The 18,565-nt window shown below is 48.4% G+C and overlaps 1 protein-coding gene across 6 annotated transcripts in view; it reads left to right on the top strand.

The window, feature by feature from the left end:
• The window catches only part of LOC133485622 (neuron navigator 1-like), a 71,219-nt gene extending 52,718 nt beyond the window's left edge, over window positions 1–18,501 (top strand). For 5 of the 6 annotated variants that reach the window (XM_061789844.1, XM_061789658.1, XM_061789920.1 and 2 more), the window contains 25 exons: window positions 968–1,271; window positions 5,237–5,996; window positions 6,417–6,917; window positions 7,253–7,294; window positions 7,438–7,589; window positions 7,978–8,160; window positions 8,819–8,898; window positions 8,999–9,022; window positions 9,158–9,235; window positions 10,173–10,256; window positions 10,866–10,974; window positions 11,058–11,179; window positions 11,838–12,022; window positions 12,110–12,272; window positions 12,337–12,529; window positions 13,541–13,629; window positions 13,712–13,810; window positions 13,892–14,063; window positions 14,989–15,236; window positions 15,313–15,464; window positions 15,539–15,610; window positions 15,881–16,086; window positions 16,391–16,509; window positions 16,595–16,783; window positions 16,868–18,501. In XM_061789844.1, the coding sequence (XP_061645828.1) occupies window positions 968–1,271; window positions 5,237–5,996; window positions 6,417–6,917; window positions 7,253–7,294; window positions 7,438–7,589; window positions 7,978–8,160; window positions 8,819–8,898; window positions 8,999–9,022; window positions 9,158–9,235; window positions 10,173–10,256; window positions 10,866–10,974; window positions 11,058–11,179; window positions 11,838–12,022; window positions 12,110–12,272; window positions 12,337–12,529; window positions 13,541–13,629; window positions 13,712–13,810; window positions 13,892–14,063; window positions 14,989–15,236; window positions 15,313–15,464; window positions 15,539–15,610; window positions 15,881–16,086; window positions 16,391–16,509; window positions 16,595–16,783; window positions 16,868–16,948 (4,407 nt within the window). In that variant the 3' untranslated portion in view covers window positions 16,949–18,501. The remainder of the gene's footprint in view (window positions 1–967; window positions 1,272–5,236; window positions 5,997–6,416; window positions 6,918–7,252; window positions 7,295–7,437; window positions 7,590–7,977; window positions 8,161–8,818; window positions 8,899–8,998; window positions 9,023–9,157; window positions 9,236–10,172; window positions 10,257–10,865; window positions 10,975–11,057; window positions 11,180–11,837; window positions 12,023–12,109; window positions 12,273–12,336; window positions 12,530–13,540; window positions 13,630–13,711; window positions 13,811–13,891; window positions 14,064–14,988; window positions 15,237–15,312; window positions 15,465–15,538; window positions 15,611–15,880; window positions 16,087–16,390; window positions 16,510–16,594; window positions 16,784–16,867) is intronic. The other variant, XM_061789746.1, reaches the window with a different exon arrangement.
• The last annotated feature ends 64 nt before the right edge of the window (window positions 18,502–18,565 follow it).

Raw genomic sequence — 18,565 nt, 5'->3', positions numbered from 1 at the left:
CAGGTCTCACGCACACACGGGACCGTCTGCAGTCCGGCATTTGGGCCAGTGAGCCGGAAGAACCCGCGGGGTGTCTCCCTCCGTGCCTTTTCGTGGAAACCGTTAGCCCCTATTACCATGGCAACCAAGCATCCCATCTTCAAGTGCTCCGTATCGTCCAACGTACACGCGACTGCCGACACTTCTCATTCGCGGGCCGCCGTTGTTGTTATTGTTGTTAGAATGTTGTTATCCCTCATCTCCGACTGAACACACAATTGCCGTTCCTCGTGCTCGACAGGATAAGCGGACGGAGAAGGGAAAGAATTTGAAGAAAGTGGGACAAAGGGTGGAAGGAAAGGAGTTAATCAACATTTTTTTTTTTAAATGGAGGAGCACTAGTGACATAGAAGAGGTGGATTTGCTTATGTCTACATGGACGTGTGTGTGTGCGTGCGTGTTGCTTCCGCCTCCCCGTGGGGTCTATTAGTTTTTAATAAAAAAAGGAATCCAGCCTGAGTCCGTGTGAGAGCGCAGCTGCTTGAACTGTCACACGCAACACACCGTCGGCTGAAGTGTGTGTCCGCGAGATTGTACGAGCGCTCTCGTCCTAACGTACACCATCAAGGTGACCGGGCCGACCTTTCCGTGCCGCCGACTCCTCTTATCCTTTCGACGTTGATTGCCGCCAGACTTGTTAGACCAGAAGTGGGACGCGTCCGTTGTAAGCGGCACCTGCCGCCTGAGGCTGTTTTCAGTCGGAGTCTCTGGGACGCGTGGAGCATTTGTATTGCGGCTTTGGATACGCCTGACTTTCATGCAGTTTTCATTTCTCCTTGGACTTTGTCTGGCATACAGGAAGTATAAAAAGTCTGCACGGTACCTTGGTTGGGAATCACTGCATTATGGCACAAAATAAGATGAAGATATTTTCTGTTGATCACTTTTCGTACGGACGTTTGTTGATAAGGTCTGTATGTCGTTCTAGATGCGCACAGATGCCGAGAAAAGATCTCTGGTGGAAAGTGGACTGTCGTGGGACAGTGACAATACCAAAGCCGGCCGTAAGAGTCTGGGCAGCGACGCCTACGACACGGGAAGCCTCAAGTCCGAATCGGCCAATAAGTGGAAAAAAGCGAGGGCGCGGGTGGAAGGTCACGAAGGAGGAAAGGGTGAACTGAAAAAACCACAAACGCTGGGCCACGGGAACGCGTTAAAGAGGGGAAGAAACCCACCGGTGGCAGTCGCCTCCCCTATCACGCACACGCCTCAGAGTGGGCTGAAAATGGCAGGTAAGTTCACAATTGCGCATGAATGCTTTTAGAATAGAAGCGGCACACTGGCGCATTTGTCTGGCTTCGGATTCTGTGCTCTGCCAGTCTCGCTCCCACACATGGTGACAGACACACTCGCTGTCTTTGTCCACGCACATTCGCCCGCAGCTGCAGCCCACCCTCTGGGCCTTTCGACAGGGTGCCATGTATCAAACGTCCATTGCCACCCACTCCCTTCCTGCCAGCCAAACACACACACACGCACGCACACTGGAAAACTGTTTTTCTTCTTCCCTTTGTCTGTCCTTTTATATCTGAGCTCGTCGTTGAACAAATTGATAAATAAAACAATGTATTGTATGTGTGCGTATGCATGCAATGTTTGTGATTGCGCCGGCCTTAAAAAGCGTCACCCGTCATTGGCATAAAACCTGCGCAGCTCCTTCCTAATCACACATCTGTGTGCGCTTTACGTTAATGGGCGCGTACGTGCCACAACAGGATATCAGCCATGGTGCTCTGTGCCAGTCTACATAGGCAGCGTCTTAATAAACAGTTCTTTCCATGTGACTTTGTCCTCTGATTAAATGACCATAAACTGAACTGACCATCAGCAGAGTTTTGCACCAGCTTATGTATGCGGCTGCCACTGATACGGTCGTTAAGACTATGTCACAAAGCTCAATCATTTTATGAGTTTAATCCGTTACGCGGGCATTCATTCCTGTGTCATTTTTCACCATGAAATAATGAAAATGGAGAAAATGTATTAAGATTTTGGATGAGTTTGTGGAATTGATTGTAGGGCACCATTTGGCGAGCAGCGCTTGATGATTTAAAAACAGTCATTTTGTTTCTCTTCAGCTGTTTTCTCCCCATAGCCAATCAAGAACACTTGGTTGAATGCCCACCCCTGGTAAATATAGTGTTGCAAGTTTAATTCGCAATGTTTAACGTGGCTGTATTCATCCATCCATCCATTTTCTACCGCTTATCCGAACCGCTCCAGTGAGAGTTGGAGATCACGGCCTGATGAAGCCAACAGAACCACATCATCTGCAAAAAGCAGAGATGCAATACTGAGGCCACCAAACCGGACCCCTTGGACGCCTCGGCTGCGCCTAGAAATTCTGTCCATAAAAGTTATGAACAGAATCGCTGACAAAGGGCAGCCTTGGCTTGGTCCAACCCTCACCGGAAACGAGTCCCACTTACTGCCGGCAATGCGGACCAAACTCTGACTCCGGTCGTACAGGGACCGAACAGCCCGTATCAGGGGCTCGGTACCCCATACTCCTGAAGCACCCTCCACAGGACTCCCCGAGGGACACGTTCAAACGCCTTCTCCAAGTCCACAAAACACATGTAGACAGGTTGGGCGAACTCCCACACACCCTCGAGGACCCTGCTGAGGGTGTAGAGCTGGTCCACTGTTCCACGGCCAGGACGAAAACCACACTGCTCCTCTTGAAAGTGAGATTCGACTTCCCGACGGACCCTCCTCTACAGCACCCCTGAATAGACCTGACCAGGGAGGCTGAGGAGTGGGATCCCCCTGTAGTTGGAACACACCCTCCGGTCCTCCTTCTTAAAAAGGGGGACCACCACCCCAGTCTGCCAATCCAGAGGCACTGTCCCCGATGTCCGTGCGATGTTGCAGAGGCGTGTCAACCAGGACAGCCCCACAACATCCAGAGCCTTGCCACCGAGGAGCTATTTCAATACCTCGGTGACCTCAACCCCAGAGATTGGAGAGCCCCCCTCAGAGAACCCAGACTCTGCTTCCTCATGGGAAGGCGTGTTGGTGGAATTGAGGAGGTCTTCGAAGTATTCTCCCCACCGACTCACAACGTCCCGAGTCGAGGTCAGCAGCGTCCCATCCCCACTATACACAGTGTTGTTGGTGCACTGCTTCCCCCTCCTGAGACGCCGGATGGTGGACCAGAATTTCCTCGAAGCCGTCCGGAAGTCTTTCTCACCGAACTCCTCCCATGCCCGAGTTTTTGCTTCAGCAACCACCAAAGCTGCACTCCGCTTGGCCAACTGGTACCCATCAGCTGCCTCAGGAGTCCCACGGGCCAAAAAGACCCGATAGGACTCCTTCTTCAGCTTGACGACATCCCTCACCGTTGGTGGCCACCAACAGGTTCGGGGTCAACTCCGGTCGGCCGCCTCAGCAATGGAGGCGCGGAACATGGTCCACTCGGACTCGATGTCCCCCGCCTCCCCTGGAACATGAGCAAAGTTCTGTCAGAGGTGGGAGTTGAAACTCCTTCTGACAGGGGATTCTGCCAGATGTTTCCAGCAGACCCTCACAATACGTTTGGGCCTGCCACGTCGGACCGGCATCTTCCCCCACCGTCGGAGCCAACTCACCACCAGGTGGTGATCAGTTGACAGCTCCGCCCCTCTCTTCACCCGTGTGTCGAAGACATGCAGCGGCAAGTCCAATGACATGACCACAAAGTCGATCATCGAACTGCAACCTAGGGTGTCCTGGTGCCAAGTTCACATGTGGACACCCTTATGCTTGAACATGGTGTTCACGTGAGCATTGAAGTCCCCCAGCAGAACGATGGAGTCCCCAGCGGGAGCACTCTCCAGCACCCCCTCTATGGACTCCAAAAAGGGTGGGTACTCTGAACTGCTGTTTTGGTGCATAGGCACAAACAACAGTCGGGTCCCGTCCCCCTACCCTCTCGTCCACCGGGGTGAACCCCAACGTACAGGCGCCGAGCTGGGGGAAAATAAGTATCAATACACCTGCTCGACGCCTCTCACTGTGGGCAACTCCAGAGTGGAAGAGAGTCCAACCCCTCTCGAGAGGACTGGTACCAGGAGGCGAGTCTTGTCGGAACTTCTCGACCTCACACACCATCTCGGGCTCCTTCCCTTGACATTCCACGTCCCTAGAGCCTAGTTTTTGCAGAATCCAGCCAATAAACTGGCATGTGGCAGTAAAATAAAGTGTGTGCCAGAAAATGTCAGGTATGAGCGAATGTTCACGTCTGTGAATCACGCACACCGCATCTATAAAGTAATTATGGCACTGGTAAAGGCTGATGCATGTCATAATCTCTTTTGTAAGGGAAAGGTGTTGTGAATTGAAGTATCCTATGCATGGCGCTTTATTAAGTTGCGTGCGCGGTACATTATACCTTAATTCTGTCAGTGTGCAGTGTAACGCTGTGGTCAGACAATAGATTGAATTTATGACTTTACAGGACATGAAGCCAATTTTCACATTTATAAAGGAAGTGAAAAATGTGATATGTCATATTTCTATAAGCGCCATTAACTGGGAAACGTGAGTGGTCCCCAGTGTATGCGTGCGTGTGTGTGTGTGTGTGTGCGCGTGTTGTGGTTTTAAAAATACCCTTAAGTGACTCCAGATGGCCCCCGGCTGCACGCCGGTGGGTCTCATTCAACAGCAGTTCTTTTAGTGTGTTAATGTCTTGTATATAAACCTCTATAATAACTCCCATTGGATGCAAATTAAAAGCCATTAGAACATTGTGAGTTTTCACTCGTGTGGCCAAGCCTCACAAGCTTGCGTTTCTCTCGTTGACTCATCAACATATTTTTCATGTAATAACGCTCACGCTAGTCTCGCTAATTTGCCAATTGGGACACACGGGTGGACGAATCCTGGACCTTTCCTGCAGATTTCTCCTGTCAACAACAATGGAGAAGTTCAGTTTGACAGCGTTCCGTGGACTTTTGTGGCCGCAGACAGGCTTTGCTGATGTGAACAGCAGTTTTCCACAAGCAGATCACCGCAGCTGCGACACACACACAACATTTTTGGGGAGTTGATGGAAAAGAGGAGTAAGTGCGTGATAAGAAAGTGGCTGTGAGTCAGGTCTCTGCACTGTCTGTCTGCTTTGGTTTCATCAGCAGACATTCTAATATGGTTTGCTTAGGCTTATTCAGCATAAGTGACACTTTTCAGGCATTTGTCTTTCTTTGTTCCCCTTCTTCAGGTACAGTGAAGACAGATGGGAAGCCGTCAGATAAATCTCGATTAGCGGTGAAAAACTCCAGTCTTCAACGCTCTTCGTCCGATGCCGGGAAAGATCAGCGGAATGGGACCGGTTCTTGCGAGCAACGTAAACCTCCATCAGGTCTCGCCAGGCCATCGACCGGAGGCAACTTTGGTTTCAAAAAGCCCACGTCCAATAACAGCAGTTCAGCCACTGTGAGCGCAGGTGGCAACATTCCCAAGACATCTGGCATTCCTGTCAAACCGGCTGCAGGTGGACGTAAGACGAGTCTGGATGTCTCGAACGGTGACCAGAGCGGATTTTTGTCTCCGAATGCCAGGACGGCCCTCCAGTACCGCTCTTTGCCCCGCCCGGCCAAGACGAGTACCTTGACTCTAACCCGGCCCAGCTCGGCACGTCCGCTGAGCGGCACCGCGGACGCGGGTTCCGGGCCGAGCAAGCCCTCTGGTACGGCCCTCCAGGGCCCGAGGCTCAAAGAGCAGGCCGGATTCGGTTCTGGAACGGGAGGACTGAGTAAAACGGCCGGTCGGGGGATCCCGAGTCCTGTCAATCAAACAGACAGAGAGAAGGAGAAGGAGCGAGCCAAAGCTAAAGCCGTCGTGTCGGACTCTGAGTGCGGAGGTGGTTCTTTAAAGGGGACTCGAGTACAAAGTGCTTCAGAGAGCGGAGGAAGGCTCCAGGGGCTCAGACCCCCCGGCGCCAGCAAAGCCACAGATCTACCGTCATCCACCGCACACAGGTGCTTCAGATTGTAAATTCCCAAGCACATTCGTGTGCCCTGAGACGTCCTCACGTTAATTACTATCAAAATACAAATAATGTATCTTCTATCTATGCCAGCGACATATAGTGATGGCTAGGCTCTGCTACTAGCTGGCAGAAGGTACATTTAACCTGTGTGTCCACATGTTACCATTCATAAAACAATCTAATAGCCGAAATAAGCCCAGGTTGCACACGAAGTAAATCTGTAAATTGAGACCAGATCATCATTCTTTCAGTGTATGTGCTTTTTGTGACATTTTTAGTTGGTGGCGTGAGATTTTTCTGATCTTAAATATTTTCCGTGGCTCAATAAAGGCCGGGGAACAGAATATACATCCTGCAATTCTGCAGACTGCTGAGATGTATGAATATGTATTTGTTTGATCGTCTGTAGGTTGTCCGGATCACGCAGCCTGACGAAGCCTCCGTCCGTTTCCCATCTTGACAAGCTGAACTCCAACAACCTGGAGGTCATCGGAGCTCAGGGTTCTTTGCCTCCGAAGGTTCCTCCTTACTCAAAGCTTCAAGAACCGGCCAGCTGCACGAGCCCCTGCCTCACGCCCAGCCCCGCCCCTTTGCTCAATGTCAACTCTGCGGCCTGCTTCTCAGGCTCGGGGATCGGCTCGGGGCCTCGGCAACTTACTTCTCTCGGGGTGGAGGGGAGCACCGGGAGCACGTCTCCCCTGCTCTACCCTCGAGTGTCCGGGCTGCATCGCAGCATGGAGTCCCTGCCTTTCCAGATGAGCGTGGCGTCAGAGCTGCAGCAGAGAGGCCGCGAGAAGTTGCCCAGAGGCCACCGCTCGAGTGAGTCCGGAGACAAAGATGGACTTGAGGACAGAGGCCATCCCGCTAGCTGGAGCTCTGGAAGTCAAGTGTCCACGACAGAGACGAACAGGTGCATCCTGACGTATATGCTAATCTATGACACCTTCTAGTGTAATGTGACATCCTCGAGAGGTTAGCTGCGGAACTGCGTTGGGTTAATGACTTCAAATTGTCATTGAAGAATAATACAGCAGCTTACATCAGTGATTAAAGTGAGATGCCAAGTCAACACTAATCCATCCGTACACACAGAGACTGCAAGACTATTATCACCGGTGGTCTATTTTCAGTTTTGTCCTCTTCCCAGTGAAATCATAATTGCTGGTCAAATACAAGTTGTCTGCGAGGTTTACTGGTTCGTGTGTCTTCCCCTGGTTCAAGAATATCATTCTTTGTTCCCCACAGTTCTCAGAGCGACAGAAACACTCTGCCAAAGAAAGGTTTAAGGTAAGCGTATACAAATAGCCATATCTTCTGTATGCAAAAGAAAACCTCAACGCATGTTTTTGGGAAAATACATTGACATGTACTTCATAAGTGTTTGTGTACCCTGAACTAAATAGTTCTGCCTTTGTCCTCTATGTGTGTAGTTTGAGCACCGCCTCCCACGTCGAGTTTGACGGGAAGGAGAAAGGAGAGCGCAGACACTCTCGTTCTATTCTGAGCACGACCGACTCGCTAACTCTTCCGATGCTGTCGTCCTCGCCCACGTCCTTGCCCCGCTCCTCCATCAACAGCGCAGGTGTGCCAAGTCAATTTCATGTATACATATTTTATTCATATACGGGCACATCAGCAACCAAATTGCAGAGTGCAAATCCACCTCATGCAGGAGCCGTATGAAGTATTCATTATATTTATGTCGATTGAAGAAACGGTACTCCCTTTTGATTAAACTGGTCAGAACGGTAATGGAAAAGCATTTATTAGCAAGTACAATATTTCATTTAATTTGCTGATTTGAGAGGGAAAAAAATAGTCCTGTGTGATGCAGTACAGCTGCACAACCACAACAACAAATTACTCCATTAATTGACATAAAAATGTAGCATCTTTATCTTCGCGGGTACATTGAAACATTGTCCGGCAATCGAGTGGGAAGTGACGGTCCCCTACTTGCGCCTTACAAGTGCCAAGCCCGCTCGGCGGACCTCCGAGAATGACTCGATCCAACAGCATCCCGACCCAAGACGCCTCCATTGAGCTGTACGCAGCGTCCCCGCTCGGAAGCACGTTATCGCTGGCCGAACGCCCCCGCAGTTTAGGGATGGTTCGCTCCGGATCCTTCCGGGACAAGGACATGCGTGATGAAGGTAAGTAGTGACAGTATATATACTGCACATATTGACACTGAGATGTTTGGCTTTTGGGTGAAATGTTGAACAGAACATGATCAGAAAATGCACTATAACCTTTCCATGTGAGCTTAATTTGACTTATATCGGCCAACTGTTTCATGTTTTAGTACTTTTTGCGCACCTTGCTTTTCCCCAACAAGGGGCTGAATGGCCAAATTCACAACACGGTGTTTGATCCATGAATTGTACAATAGAGTTCCTAGGATGTCCACTTCCATACCTTTCTGTGACTCTTCCAGTGTCTCTGACGCAGCCTGTTGATGACAGGCTGCGACACTTGAAGCTCGTGGCTACGTCCGTCTGAGACCATTCTGTCTGTAGCCTCGCAACGGCGAGGAACCGTTGATCAGTTTTTAGGTGTCAACTTGATCCTGTGTCAAAATGTGAAGGGTATCATGAAGAGGGCTGTTTAAATACCAATTCTGACAGAACCACAAAATATGTTGGTCGATTGTGAATTTGGCCACCCACCGTCTAGTGCATTTTAGAGTCATCCTTAAATTTCCCCCCAAATCCAAATATCTTTCACTTTTTTGGAGCAGTGTATATACAGTAAATATGTCAAATTCTCTTCCTAATTGCCTTGGCGATTCCCCGAATTGTGTGTGTTCAGTTCACGGGTCTGTAATGTCCCTGGCGTCCAACGCCTCGTCAAGCTACTCGTCGGTGAGTGGGAATGCCATTCAGTCGCAGGTAGCTACAAATGTGCCCCTTCTTCCTCTTTTTCCTCTCCCTATCCTCTCTTCCTTTCTTTCTCTAACCGTCAAACATTTTCTTCCCACTGCATCCAAAGGCGGAGGAAAGGATACAGGGAGAGGTGCGTGTTTTTTTTCCGCTGCTCTTGTCGCTTTCCTTCCCTGTCGTCTGATGAGAACAAAACTGTCTGTCGTTTCACAAATCCCTCATTGAAATAATGAGCCACATTCACATTCGAACCAATTTCCCTTCTCAGCAAATCCGGAAGCTGAGGAGAGAATTGGAGTCTTCTCAGGAAAAGGTGTCCAACCTGACCACACAGCTGTCAACAAATGTAAGTACTCTCAAGATGAATTCGACTGAATTAGAATAACTAAGTTGAACGTTCCACAAATCGAGCTAGCGTGTATTACAGGTTTGCAAGAGATTGCAGTTTCACGGTATTCCAAACCACTTTGTGGTTTTAAGGGCAAAATCATTCACAAATAGTTTGGACTAATAGTTTCATACGACCAACCACGAGGCCTGGGCGATATGACCTTAGAATAAAATTCTGGAATTTTTTTTCTGAATTTTTTTTTCCCCTTCTTGGTTTTGTTTTATTTCCCCTGATACCAGAAAAGCTTTGAAGGTTTTTTTTTTTTTTCCAAGCATTAACTTCCACAGAAATAATTAAAAACAAACCAAAAATACCTTTCAAAACATGGATGTAAACATAGTCCTTAATAAATTCACATTTGAAATGTTCAGCAATTTAGCATCATAAAATGAGCGGTCAAAGTGCACGAATCGAAGAGTAACACCCCCGGCAGCTTAACTAGCTCTATGTTGTTAGTGCAAGCAGTGCACATTGAACTACGGAAGCCACAAAAAAAAAATAATAATTTTATCATCCTGACAAATAAACGCTTAACTTAACTCCCCCACGCCCACACTCATGCACATAGCTGACTTTGCATTCGAGTTAAATGCTAGGGAAAGAAATGAAAACAGGAATAAAACCTGGCAAATTTACACGTGAAAAGCAATTTGGAAGAGGTGGTTTTTCATTTGGGATTTGAACACGTAATAAGGTCAAAGGGTGTATGCCGTGGACCTCAGTCGACGTGGACACCAAGCGTCGTCGTTTGGAGGGAGCGATGGTTGACACGGTTGTGTTTTGCAAACATCGACCATATTCCATGAATGCGTTATCTAGTGGGGTTGCTGTGTCACAGATCAAACGTTTTGACTCGAGTACCCTGATTCCATTCTTGTATTTCTTCAAACAGGCGAATCTGGTGGCCGCCTTTGAGCAAAGTCTCGCCCTGATGACAACCCGACTGCAGAGTCTGTCGTTAAGTCATGAACAGAAGGTACCCGACGACACGTCGACGCCCCGCGAGTTTGAATCCCAGCTGCATTTTCATCGCCGAGCCCACGCGCTCGGCGATCGGCGTCTTTGCCGCGGCGCAGCCAAGTGACTTTAATGACAGCCTGCGCCGAGGAAGAATGCGGGTTTGAGGCCCTCGCCGCAGTCGGACGGTGACTTAGGCTCAGGGGATCAGGGAAAGAAAAAGTCCACTGAAGCCTCAATCGCTTTGCGTGCGCGCGCCACATTCCTGCATTCTTCTGGCCTCGGATCGCGTCGAGTGTGAATAAAGCGATCAGAGCTGGAGGCGCTGTGAGTTTAAATGTGAGGAGTCTCTGGCGGTGCTTCATGCCTTGCCGCTCCCGCTGAAAGGCCCGTCTAGACCGCTCCAGAACAAGCTTTTGTTGTCGGTGCCAGCGCAGTGACCTGTGCAGCTCAGGCAGGAGCGCCGTCGCTTTAACCTTGACGAGATGGGCCAGATCCAGGTTTAGAGCGCGCTGTGGATGTCTTAAGCACACAATAAGCAGCACTGTGTGCGGCTCGACTCTTTGAACCTCTGACGCGGTCACATTTTGAGGATCCTATATGAGTCGTCCTTTTTCTGCATGTGCAGGACACAGAGCTGATGGAGTTGCGGGAGACCATCGAAGCCCTCAAGGCCAAAAATGATGAAGCGCAGGCCGTCATACACGGAGCCTTAAACCACCCAGACAGCGAGAAAGGTTGAGAACTAACTCTGCCTTGTCGTCGTGACTGCTTCTTCTGCCCCTTTGAACGTTTGCCTGACGCTGAGTGTTTTCCCCAGACTTGCGTATCCGTCGACAGAACTCGTGTGAAAGCCTCGCCAGCCTCAACAGTCTGACCAGTTTGTCAAGCGTCGGCAGCTTGAAGGACCAGGATGCCAAGAAGAAGAAGAAAAAGAGCTGGGTAAGAAATAGCACTTCAAAACTCATCTTACAATGTTCAAAATGCGCCGGGAGTGTGCGTGAAGCGCAGACTCTCCGTAACTTCCACTGACAACCCAGGCTAAACATTGCCCCGTCATGCAAAGTTTGTTTCTCAGTCGAGATGTATCACTCCAACGTATTTCCCCCCCCCCCCGTCAATCAGCAGCCACGCTTCTCCATTGAAAACGCCTTCCTCTGTTTAATCTTTTTAACGTTCCCCACCCCACGGCCCCCCCTTCGCAACCTACAAGCGCTATCTGAACTTTTGGTCTGCTTCAGTCAATGGCTGCATGCTGCATGCAATGTCAAACGGCAACTAGTTGTCGGAGTGATGCTTGTCTTGCGCTCACGGTGCCCATGAGCAAGGCAAAAAATAACCAACCTATATGGATTTGTGTTGTGCGTTGAATTAGACACCAGTACTTACCGATATCTAAGCTCGCTAACCTTGATTTGAATTGTGCGCAGATGTAATTAAAACGTCCCTTTCAGAAGCTTTCGACAGGCCGATCGGCGTTTGTTTTCTTCTTTGTATCACTGCAGATGCTGTTTTTCCTTTGAATTCCTCAGTAATCAAATCACAACATCCTCTGAGCTCGTTAGTCTGACTGCCTGTGTGTGGTCCTGTGTCTCTCTAGCTGAGAAGCTCCTTCAATAAGGCCTTCAGCATCAAGAAAGGCGCCAAAACCTGCTCAGACATCGAAGAAATTGTCACTCCCGACTCCTCGGCACCAAACTCTCCAAAGATGCTGCACGAAGGAGCGGAAGCAGGAGAGAACCTGTCTTTGTCCCTCAAAACCTCCACGTCTGACATCTCCTCTAAGTAAGAGACGAAAGTTCATCTCGAGGTTCGCAGGGATTTTTTTTTTTGTTTCTGCCTGATGAGTTTGTTGTGTTCCCTTCCCTCGAGGATTATGGGGATAACGGAGGAGGAAGAAGGTGACGAGAGAGCAGTGTCAGAGCTCCGCTCAGAACTCTGGGAAAAAGAGAGGGAGCTGACAGACATCCGGCTGGAGGCTTTAAACTCCGCGCATCAACTGGAGCAGCTCAGAGACGCCATGGACAGCATGGAGGTTCGCTCGGACGACACAACTTCTTTTGTTCGTATCGATTTGAATCCAAATGGTTGCGTTCCAGTCAACAGTGGAGAGCCTGAAGGAGGAGAACGACCACCTGAAAATCGGAAGTCAGTTCCATGTCGCGGCTTCTGGTCCCACCTCGTCCACCTCGCAGCCTTCGGGCTTGGCCTCCTTCTCGGGACCGTCGCTGAGGCAGCCCGTGTCCCTCAGCAAGTCCTTCAGCCTCAGTCTGAATGACTGCAAAGGTCCAGGTGCGTGACAACCACAGATACGGCATTTGACCCATTTGTAGTGGCCTCCGCTCTCCTCTGTTGACTATAAACATATATCAACCTGCATTTTTACAATGAGTAGGTATCCTTTCAAGGATTTTCCCCTCCCAGAAGCCGCGCATTGATTGCATCGTACAAATGCTAGCTTATGCTAACACACGACGCAAAGCGCCTTAGACATCACGCGCGAACGAATAATCACTTAAGCAACAGAAATTTGAAAACCAACGCTGGAGCAACATACAGACAGACAGTACTCGCAAATATTCGTTATCCTTTGCGATAAACGACGAGAAATGACTTAGTCAAGCTTGCTAAGATGAAATGATGAAACTCTTCGTCGTGTGTCGCTATGTCTGTATTATACTGCCCTCCGGTGGCCAAGGCACTGAACTGAGGCAAAAATTGGAGCAAAAACCGTATGATTCCATTTAACTGTGTCCTTACTGTTTGTTTTTACAAAGTACAATGTAATGTTATAGAGTGATATTTTCCCTATTAAAAACATTTTTTTTTTATTATTGTGTTTTTTTTGGGGGGCGGGGGGATCGCACGGTTGCGGAAGGATTTAAATTTGGATCCAAAGACACCACTTATTCACAATTTCAGAAATGAATGCATATGTTTGGCACAAGCATTTCAAAAATCATATTTGATTTGGAGAAAATGTGCATATACATTCATAGACGGGCTTATTTTAGCCACTGGTGGGAAGTAGAATTTGACATGAAAAATTCAAATGTAATATTTTTGGCCATCTCATCAAATAAGGTTGAAATTATTTGTGCTATTGTATGATCTTGATGCTGTACCATTTTTATCCTTTTGATTGGGATAAAAATGGGTTACACAAAATCGGGCTTTCTTATCTTTGTAAACCAAAAAAAAATTATCCATTTCTTGTATTGGATCTTATAGGACTGTGCAGGTGTACCTAATGTTGTGGCCGGAGAGTTGCATTCATATTTGTTTTGGTCCTGTGCCCTTCAGATGTGTCCCCGGGCAACATGTTAAGTGTGTCGTCTCAGCCGGAGGAGGCGCACGCGCAAGTGCTGGTTCGCTTCACCGATCACGCTGAGGTAAAGACGCGCCCGCGTAGCTTTCGAGTCCACCTCTTGCCGTCGCAAGGTTGAGAATCTGCAAGCCCTCATGTCCCTGTAGGAGCACAAACAGCCGCAAGAGCATTACCTGGGCTCAGTGATGATCGGCGAGAGGACCGAATGGGCCTATCTGGACTCCATGATAGCCAAGACATTCAGAGTAAGTCCACGCAGGTTGTGCGTCGTCATCGTAAATCCTCGCGCACGTTAACGCCACTCATTTTGGGTCTTTCTTGCTCAGGAGTACATAACTCAGGTGGACCCAACAGCCAGTTTGGGCCTGAATTGCGATTCGCTACACACGTATGAGCTGAACCACGGAGCGCTGAGGGTGATAGGAGGAGACAAACCTCCCGCGTCACCTTATCGATGTCTGAGTGGCAGTCCGCCTCGCATCTTTGTCACCTTGAAAGGTCAGGAGCGCCAATTGAGAAGCATAATTACCGCCGCCAAAGGGGGAAAGGTTTTAATGAAGTACCAAATTCATGCAGCGGGTGAGGCTTGGGCCAAGTGTGTCTCAATAGAAAGAAAAGAAAAAAAAAGTTCATTTATTTCAGTAGTTCGCTTCAAAACGTTAAATAGATATAGATTCATTAGACACGTAGAAAAAGGCGTACAAGAAGACAAACACCCACACGCTTTTTAAATTAAAAACAATTGTCATTTTTTCTTGTGTTATGTTCTGATTTCTTGGGTTTTCATGAGCTGTAACTATAATTATCAAAATTATAGATATCGAAAAGAAAAAGATGGAATATGTTGCTCTCTATGTCGTGAATCGACAGTATATAACTTTGACTTGGTGAATCGAAACTGGAAAATGAAGGGGGAAAAAAAATGAAAGTTTCAATTTCATTTTCCGCCATTTTGTAATTCGTTTGTGCAATTCAGTACCGCCTCAAAAAATACGCTGCAGCGCAGTAGTCCTAGGTGTTCATCAGAAAGTCCCTAAGAAGTATATGAAAAATTATTGTACGCCACTTTAACATTGTGCACAGTGTGAAAATTAACACTGTGCTTAAATATAGTCAAATAAAAAAAAAAAAACGGTACCCAAATAATGATTGCACATAAATACACATTTTACCTAAATAAAGTTTGAAAAGAGTAATTGCAACTGTAATATACTTAGAAGTTAAAACAGTTTAAACATTGAATTCTTCGCACACTTGGAGAATCACTGTTGTGATTGGTTGACATGCACTGCATGTCAATCAATCACCGTTGTGATTGGTTGACATGCATTGCATGTTTTCATTTTCCATTGCAACGGTTTTTGTTTGTTTTTGACTATAAAAGACTATCTGAGCTTATTATGATTAATCATATGTCCCTTAGGTGTTGGCGAACAAAGTGCGGACGCTGTGGTGTTCGAGACCCTCATTCCCAAGCCCATGATGCTGCACTACATCAGCCTGCTGCTAAAGCACAGGCGCCTGGTCCTCTCCGGGCCCAGCGGCACGGGGAAGACTTACTTGGCTCAGCGTCTGGCCCGCTACCTCCTGCAGCGCAGCCGCAACGACTCGCCCGCGGCGGACGGCGAGCCCGCCCTCGTCTCCTTCAACATGCATCAACAGACGCAAAAGGTAGCGCCCGCTACGACGTGGGGAAAGCGCGCACACGGGGAAGGACTCTCCATCTCACCGCTATTCGCTCCCGCAGGAGCTGCACTCGTATCTGTCCAATATAGCCAATCGGATCGACCGACAGAGCGCGGGGGAGCTCCCGCTGGTCGTGATCATCGACGACATCGGCGACGCCCCCGCCGTCACCGAGCTCATCAACGGAGCGCTCGCCTGCAAGTACCATAAATGGTCAGTCGCATCGTTTGGACAGACGAATAAGATCGGCGAGTTCGACACGACGTTTTTTTTTTTTTGCGTTTCAGTCCTTACGTTATCGGAACGACGAATCAGCCCGTCAAGATGTCGTCCAACCACGGACTGCACCTCAGCTTCAGGTGAGCAGCAAGCCTTCAAATACGTCAAAAGACACATTTCTGCCGTCGCGTACGCACACGTCCTTACTGTACTTGAGTATTTATCTTCGGAATGACTTTTTTTTGGGAAGTTTTTTTTAAACTTTGGCACAGGAGTTGAATCGTTACTTCTGCTTTTCCCAGAGTCTTATTTATTTATTTATTTTTTGTTTGTTTTTTACACTGTACTTCTACGTAAGGACAGCTTGTGAATACTTTTGCCACGTCTGATATGTGCCGCCTCGTCCACAGGATGGTTCCGTTCTCTAATAACGTGGAGCCGGCCAACGGCTTTCTGCTGCGGTACCTCCACCGGAAAGTTGTGGAAGCTTCCCAGAAGAAGGAGCACGACGCGTCGCAGCACCGGGACCTGCTCCGCGTTCTGGACTGGGTGCCGCAGCTCTGGTACCACCTCCACACGTTCTTGGAGAAACACAGCACATCGGATTTCCTCATAGGTAAGAAGTGGTTGAAAGCGGAAAGCAGGTGTGTCCAAACTGGAGACGAGGGCCATTTGCGGCCCGCTGTTCGTTTTGTAGCAGCCTGTGGCATACACAGGAATTTTCAAATTCTAATTGACCCCGCAATATGTATAAAGAATATATATAATTCCTTGCATATGGTGACCTGCACTGAGGGATTGTTTTAAGCGTGTTAAATAAATGAATGGTGAAGAATGTCAAAGTAGCCCCTTTGGAGACGCTTGCAGTGAAATATTGGGAAACAGGAATGATTTAACCAGGAAGTGTCGCCCCACGTCAGGCCCTTGCTTCTTCCTGTCGTGTCCCGTGTCGGTGGCCGAGTTCCGAAAGTGGTTCGTTGACCTGTGGAACCACTCCATCATACCGTACCTGCAGGAGGGAGCCAAGGACGGCATCAAGGTGGGCACACGCGTGACTGCGGGAGCCACCCAAAAGAAAAAAAAAAGGCCGTCATTGGAACATTGTCATGCGTTTTGCGGTGCAGGTGCACGGACAGAAGGCGGTGTGGGAGGATCCCGTGGAGTGGGTGAGGGGGACCCTCCCTTGGCCCGGCGCACAGCAGGACCAGTCCAAACTCTATCACCTACCTCCCCCAAGCATCGGTCCGCACAGTGAGGTGAAGAAGCCCGCCAAAGACGCTCCTCCGCCCAGCGCGCTGGAGTCCGATCCCCTGGTGAGTTTTGCTCCCACCCGACTGAAATGGGAACAATCTTTGGTGAAATATCCCCAAACTCACCTGCGCTCTCCTCATCCAAAGATGATCATGCTGCTCAAGCTGCAGGAGTCGGCAAACAGCGTCGAGTCGCCAGAGCGGGAAGGCGGCCTGCGTCCACTCTGAGGAGAGACTCGGATGGATTGTTGTGACAAGTTAGTTCCACAAGCATGACGAGCAGTCCAGATCTACATTTGTCCCCCTTCTGGAACTATGGGTGCTTCCATACTTCTTTCGATGCCAAAATTGCACTTTATTTCCAATGTGTGACAACTGGACTTGAGGAGGACACATTCACGTGTTCCAGGAGAACCTTGCAGTTAAAGTGTACTACCGCTAGGTGGCAGCACCTCAGTGTTCCTTGCATACGCTCCACAGTCTGGTTTTGGTGGTTTGTGCATCAGCCTGAACCAGGATTGTAAATGCACAGAAGATTCAAAAATTAATAAGTGCTTGTTTATTTAATCTGATAAAACAGACAATTGCTGTTGCTGTTTTAAACCCTTGTGTGTGTGTGTGTGTGTGTGTGTGTGTGTGTGTGTGTGTGTGCGCGTGTGCGTGTGATAGATGAGGATGCATTTTTTGTAAGATTTTCTACCGACTCATCTTCAGTAATAATCAACCATGTGCAGCGAATATTGTCTGACTGCGTCGACCTAACGCGCCGTGGAGTCCCAAAACCGAACTAGTGCTTCCGTCCTTGCCGCTTCTTTCATCAAAAAACAAAACAAAACATCGCAATCTGCACATCAAGTATTTATCCCTCATTACTCCTTTTTTTTTTTTTACACAATGATGATATTCCTTTGTCACACATTAGCAACTGGAACGATCTCCCTCCCTTGCATATGCTAAGCATGAGCGAGAGCTCAGCTCTCGACTGTTCTGTGAGACGTAGAAGGACGAAAGAGCGAGCGGGCCCTCAAAGCTCTCCATGTTTCTGCACATATGCTGTCTCAACGTTCTTTTAGTCTGCAGCCAAGGTGCTGATGTAAAGTAGAGACGCGATGCCTACGTCTGTCTGTGCCTGAAAGACCGAATTGGCCTAACGCCGCCTTTGAGCTGCTCGAATGCACCACTCCGAGGCCTCCATTTTAAGGAAGTTATCGCGGGAAGGAGCTCATCACTTCGGCTCGCGTACGTCGATGTCAGATGGCTTGAAGTGCGGCGATGGTGTGGACCTTTGCATGGTCGTCAGTCGGAAAGCGCTGCTCGCAAGACAAGCGGGTGCCGTGTGAGTTCATGGGTGTGTGTGAGTGCGCACGTTGGTTGGACATACAGTCGTTCGAGAAGTCGAGAGATGAAATAAGGATTGACATTTTCCCGTGTTTCCCAAAGCTTTTATTTTGATTGGACCTATCATATTTATAAAAAAAAATAATAATAAATAAACTTTAAAAAAAAAACAGAAATGGATGGCTCCCTCTTTTCACCTTGTTTCTATGACCTTTTTTCTTATTGCAAATGTTTCTAAAGATTTATTTGTCTTTTGTACACGACGTCACTGTTGTAAACACTGTTAATAGTCAGCGCATCTGTGACAACAATCCCGAAAAAAGAGTGGAAATGTAAAGAAAATGCAAAAAGGAAGGAGCACTTGATTTTCAAGCGAGCTGAAGTGTTTTGTCTCTGTAACCGCATCACATGTCTAACATTGACAATAAAGTCATGCCATTCGACATATGATTTCATAACTGTGTTTGTTGTCTGTTGACATCCTGTTGTCCACTTGGGCATTTATTT

This window comes from Phyllopteryx taeniolatus, chromosome 1 (genome assembly GCF_024500385.1).
Source record: "Phyllopteryx taeniolatus isolate TA_2022b chromosome 1, UOR_Ptae_1.2, whole genome shotgun sequence".
Classification (NCBI taxonomy): domain Eukaryota; kingdom Metazoa; phylum Chordata; class Actinopteri; order Syngnathiformes; family Syngnathidae; genus Phyllopteryx; species Phyllopteryx taeniolatus.
This window is presented reverse-complemented; position numbering and strand designations above follow the sequence as displayed.